This window comes from Mugil cephalus, chromosome 13, assembly GCF_022458985.1.
Source record: "Mugil cephalus isolate CIBA_MC_2020 chromosome 13, CIBA_Mcephalus_1.1, whole genome shotgun sequence".
Classification (NCBI taxonomy): domain Eukaryota; kingdom Metazoa; phylum Chordata; class Actinopteri; order Mugiliformes; family Mugilidae; genus Mugil; species Mugil cephalus.
The window spans coordinates 12,452,553-12,458,552 of record NC_061782.1 but is presented as its reverse complement, the minus strand read 5'-3'; the positions used below and the strand labels follow the sequence as shown (position 1 = coordinate 12,458,552).

At 39.7% G+C, this 6,000-nt stretch overlaps 1 protein-coding gene across 1 annotated transcript; it reads left to right on the top strand.

The window, feature by feature from the left end:
- The first annotated feature begins 341 nt into the window (after positions 1 to 341).
- Positions 342 to 3,682, top strand: plaua (plasminogen activator, urokinase a). The gene is made up of 11 exons (XM_047603465.1): positions 342 to 480; positions 1,036 to 1,129; positions 1,231 to 1,261; positions 1,350 to 1,485; positions 1,569 to 1,651; positions 1,756 to 1,800; positions 1,887 to 2,067; positions 2,214 to 2,362; positions 2,459 to 2,599; positions 2,691 to 2,839; positions 3,106 to 3,682. Exons 2-11 carry the CDS (start codon positions 1,079 to 1,081, stop codon positions 3,298 to 3,300), a joined length of 1,161 nt encoding a protein of 386 aa, XP_047459421.1. The 5' UTR covers positions 342 to 480; positions 1,036 to 1,078; the 3' UTR covers positions 3,301 to 3,682.
- Positions 3,683 to 6,000: the final 2,318 nt, after the last annotated feature.

Below are 6,000 nucleotides of genomic sequence, written 5' to 3'. Positions count from 1 at the left end.
ACAAAGAATTATCCATTTATCATTACATTTATCACCCCTGCACCAAAGAGCACCTCGAAGTTTTTTTTTTGTTTTTTTTTTTACTTTTTCACTGATAGAAGCACTCCTTTTTTCTGTTTTTCTCATTATTCTTCCCGACATTTTATTCTACTGAACTGTACTATTTATATACATCGCCAATTTTTATTACACTTTTGAGCTGTAACTGTGCCGTCTGGAGGAGGAAGGGGGTGTGTATGTGTCACAGGACATGACCAGTTCTCTGATTTCATATCTTCTTCCTGAACACTCCCACTTTGTTTTTAAATAGGAGGTACCATCGACATGACCAGCAGTGCCTCTGCACAGTAACTAACAGTGTGAGTCCAGTCCTCGAACTGCACAGGTGCACAGACAGAGAGAAGACGGACGAAGAGTCACCTTGTTCTTTCTTTTGGAAGAAACAAAGACTTTATCAGCATTGCAAGTTCAAACATTAAGGTAAGCAGATCTCTAACAAGGCTTTTAGTCAACTTCGAGGATGGTTGAGTCAGTTTGTATTAGTTCTTTTTTTTTTCCAGAACCAAAGCTGAAATGACCATTATTTTTCATCATTATCAAATTGACTCTGTGTTCAAGGCATATCTAAAAATCCAGTGTATGAACTGTACGCAGGCTGTGACGTAATCAGCTAAACTAGACTGATATTGCACCGAGTGAGGAGATGTTTACAGTACAGAGCTCGCACATTGAACACAGTCTATCTGTAGTCTATCCAATTTGCACATGGAATAAATAGAAATGTATGAGTGAGACACTTGGCGACATGGATGCACAAAAGAAGCTCAAATGTCTGTGCAATTCAAAGGAGCATCTCAAGTTATCCCGGGATCTGTTTTCATGCTGCTTCCCTCTTAAAGTCAAAAGAATCCACGTGTCTCTTGCAGTAATCACACTTGTCTATTTTCTGTCACGTGCTTGATAGTGAAGTCCATATAAGGGAACACGCGGGTTGTTATGTTTCATTTCGTTTATTCGTTTTCTGTCCCTCCCCAGTCAAAAATATCCCCAGTAAGCAGAACCAAAACGAGAAGTGGAGATGAATCTCTTTGTCATCATCGCGGCCCTTGTAGCATGCAATGTTGATGTGGTAAGCAGTGATGACAGGAAGCGACTTTATGTTTAATAGCTATAGGAGACTCTGAGGGTTTTATAGAACCATGTGACTGAGTCTTTCTCTGTTCCTCTTAGGTTGTTTCCCGAAAACGGTTTAAAAATACAAGTAAGTGTGGTTACAGTATTCTCAATATTGATAATTTATAACTAGTTAACTGTATTAAATGTTGTGTTCGTTGCATTGTGATCTTCAGGTTGTCTGTCTGGGGACGGGAGAAAATACAGGGGAACTGTTTCCACATCATGGACTGGCCGCAGGTGTCTGAACTGGAGCAATTCAAAACAGCGTATGACACCTTCAAATGGGCTGGGTTACCATAGCTACTGCAGGTATACTTCAAGTCATCAGTCTGATAACTATTAGTACTATAGAGAGATATTCTGTGTTTAACTTGGTTGAAATGGATCTCTAGGAATCCTGACCAGAGCTTGATGCCGTGGTGCTTTGTCCGGAGAGAAAAGAAGATTGTGAAGGAAATCTGCAATATTCCCAAATGTAAGACTGAGATTGGGAATTTATATTCAGATTGTGTTGCATCTATTTATGATATTTCATAGCGATTTTTTTTTTAATATCGTTTGTTCTCTTCTCCGACCCAGGTGCTGCACCACCGGCAAAGCCTACACCCCCCAGAGAAGATACAGGTATTTTTGTTGTTTAAATTCATTTATTCTCACAGGCAATTTCTTCCATCAGCACTCACTGTCTTATCTCGCCTGCCCCCTACCAGAGCGGACATGTGGCGAGAGGGTTGAGCAGAGGAGGAATAAAATTGTAGGGGGCTCTTTCACGACCATAGAGGCACAGCCATGGATAGCCGCTATTTTTCTCAAGTCTGAACGTTTCCTTTGTGGTGGCTCGCTCATCTCGCCGAACTGGGTCGTCACAGCTGCACACTGCTTCTCTGAGAGGTGAGAAACCACGCGCACGCGCACACAGGAAACATAATACCATCGTCATCGTATAATTTTCTCCTCTGCAATTTTGCTCTAATGGCAACTTGACTTACATGTCGATGTAATGTGTTTACACACTTGCGGATTTTGTGTTTGTTCAGTTTTATGAAGATCGATAAGAAAGACCTGTCCGTATTCCTGGGGAAGAATGCCATCAATGACACAGATACCGACAAAGAGCAGAGCTTCGACGTGGAAAAAATTATTGTCCACCCACAGTACAGTGACTCAAATTACGACAATGACATAGGTGTGCACACTGCTGTATATACTACATATATATACATATATATATATATGAGTGGGTAGGGCTCACCTCACACACATGCTTGTCTTTACATTTCAGCCCTGCTGAAGATCAAAAGCAAAAGTGGAGGCCGTGCAGTGAAGACAAACTCTGTTAGGACAGTGTGTCTTCCTCCACTTCACACTTCGCTTCCTGCGGGCTTTACATGCAACGTTGCAGGATTTGGGAAAGAGACGCAGGGTAAGTACTGCAGACGCACTAACCTTTAGGCCCATGTCTGATCTCTCAGCCATTTCAGTGACTTTTAAACGTGACGCTGTGTTGTGTGCAGAGTCGTGGCAGTTCTCTCAGCTCCTGAAACAGGCCGATGTGACACTGATCTCCCGCGCTGAATGTAACAGTAAATCACAGTACGACAACGTCATCACTGACAACATGCTCTGTGCCAGGAGCCCTGACTGGAGCACTGATGCCTGCGAGGTGAGCACACTGTCCATCACATGAAAATGCATAATTTAACTATGTGAACATAAACAGAAGTGAGCAGGGAACAGAAGCCAAAAGAAGTTAAAGTCAACCAGATGAATAAAATTAGTCAGAATAAAATAAATTCGAAATACCTGCAATATCTGAGTCAGAAACATCTGGAAGACAGTTAGTCAGTATTCTTCTCTAGAGTTTTTAAAAACGTATGACCAGATCCATTTTTCATGTTTTCCTGATGGACTCACTTCTTCTCCTCACAGGGTGACTCTGGTGGTCCTCTGGTGTGTGAAATGTCCGGCAGAATGTTCCTGTTCGGGGTGGTGAGCTGGGGCGAGGGCTGCGCCAAGACGGACAAACCAGGTGTCTACACACGGGTCACCAACTACAACAGGTGGATCGCTGCTCAGACGGGGCTTGAAGAATATACAGAAGGAAGAATGTATCCCATAAAATAAAATAATGGCAGAGGGTGATCTGTTGGGCATTGCATGCATCTTAAAGGAAAAATTGGCAGCATTTTTTAAGTCAGTGCTAATGCAAGCGTTTGCTGATGTGTGCATGTTAGGTTTCAAGAGCAGCTGATAGTCATCACTGGCTATGTTCAGTGAAGTGACTTTTGCACAGTTCTAAGTGAATTTTTTAAAATATATTTTCGTGTATCCAGTGCATTCAATGTTTTTTTGTACTTGCGCGTAAGCATTTTATAACAAGAACGTGGATTTTTTTTTAAAGGAAGTTATTATTTAAGTGTTAAGTTAAAAGGTATTTTCTTTAAGAAGGCTGGCCCTGCTGTTGAGCATTTTTATATTACGAATAAATATAATATTTTGCATTACATGATCATGGTGCCTCATTTATTAAGCCCCACATTTGTCTGTCTGTCCTTTGGCATGTGCTTGACACCACATACAAACACATACTAAAATGCACACACCCACTGGCTCGCTCACAGGCGACCACAAACACTTGCTTGCCAGTTTCTTATATACATATATATTCGTAAAAACGAATGCAGTGTGAAATATAAATGTCCTGAACTAAATCCCCCTTCATGACTAATTTAATGTCCAGTTTATGTTGAAACAGTGTATCAAAAGGTAGTAATTCAGCTGTACGATCATTTTGGAGGATGTAATCAGTGCCGTTAAAATGTATGCCGCTAAAATGCCGTTATAAACACAAAAGTGTTTCCCATATTTAGCCAAGCTAAATGGGGCTTTCAAAAAAAAAGAAAAAAAAAAAGCTCTCTCAATTTTTAAACAAATTCTGAATACCATAATCTCCATGAATCTGAGATTTTGTGTGGGACTGTTAAATTAGAATGGTTTACAGTAGTGTACCTAATGAACTGGCAAGTGAGTGTAGCTTCTCTTGTTCGTAAAGACCACCACTGAGCTGTTTCTAAAGCATATAAATGTGCTCCTAACAGGTGAGATTTTGTTCAACTAATTAATTAGAAGATGCAAATTACAAAAGACTATGTCTTTTACATTTGCATTCTGCAAGCACAATAAATATGAAAGCAAGAACATGTGGACTGAACATCTGCACTAATGTAATGATGAATGTAATTTAGTGTGTGTTCATCTGTCTCCGAGTCAAACACTGGAGGGCACTGTTGTGTCAAAACCTCACAAGAGCATTTGTGTAGTCCCAAACATGATGAATATCACACACACAAACTATACTTCAGTCTAAACAGAGGTGATATACACATAAGTGAAGGTTAGTGAAGACCTCCCAAGAGTCAAGAAACTCATGTGAGATGAATCTCAGTCGCTCCCTAAAGTTGCTGTGAATTTCTCCACTGAGCATCAATCATATCAACTGTACTGCAGGAGATTTATCTTGGTTTGCAGCAGCTCAGCTGAGAGGGCTGATGATTCTTGCTCTAAACGACAAGTAGATAGATAATTCTCACCATGGTTTAAAACCTACACAGTGAGACAGTAAGGTTCCCCCGTGGGGAAAAAAAAAAAAAAGTTTGTGGAGTCAATGTCAGGAATCTTGTTGGTTTTGTCTCCTACTTTTTCTAAAAAAAAGGTTCTTTCGCCAGACCCGACTAGATAAACTGCTTTATGTATTTTTATTAATGAATCATTCATTCCTTGTTGTTGCCTGTCCTTTGCCATCTCGACTCTCTTGTTTTATGACAATCAGCCACTCCCATCTGCCCTGCAGTACCTGTTACTGCAGTTACTATATTACCCCACTACCACCCTCTCACCTGTTTTTTACTCCCTACATATTTTATTTACTTATCCATTTACACTTTCCCTCTACCAGAATGTCTGTTGTGACAGTCCATCTGAAACCGTCCATTAATTTTTTTTAACCTTCTTGTTCATGTCTTCATGCATCATCTCTGCCAGTGACCTGTCTAAATTCTTCATTTGCTATTTCCTGGATTTCTTGCAGTGAAGATGATCCAACTAAACGAACTGGCAAGACACATGCATAATTCTAAATTTAGATATCGTGTAAAGATTGTCTCACTTTTGGACTCACGCCAACCAGGAACAATTTTTAGTATGTTTAATTCTTTTTAATGTAATCTCCACAAATGTAAGACAAACAGGTGAGCTAAGGCCAGCGAGTCTCTAGAAAGTAACTAAAACTAAAAAATCATTAATTGCATTTTCTTTTTAAGCAAACAAGGAAAATCTGTGTCACAGACCAGAATACTGCAAAGGGTGTATGTAGTAGTAGTAGTAGTAGTAGTTGTCTCTACTATATATATATATATATATATACATGTGTGTATATATATATAGATATACACACACACACACACATATATACACACAGTAGTATCAATAAAGTGTATTTACTTTATATAAGGGAATCTCCAAAGAATAAATGCTAAATGCCAATGCTATAACGGAATCAACCATTTTTATTTATTTTTATTTTAATGCGATAAAGAAAGTGATTTAGATCCATGTGTAGCCTTGTGCCGTTGAAAGTAGTTCTACTAAACATGGTTCTGTTCAGAGGAGAGGGCCAGGCCTCACATCCTCTGAGACATCTTATGACTCACACTTTTCTGTCTAATACCCCGCACCTCTAACACCCGAAAACACACTAGACACAAATCACAGCTCCAACTACGACAAACAGATTAATTATAGTGTAAGCATCTAAGTACACTTTAT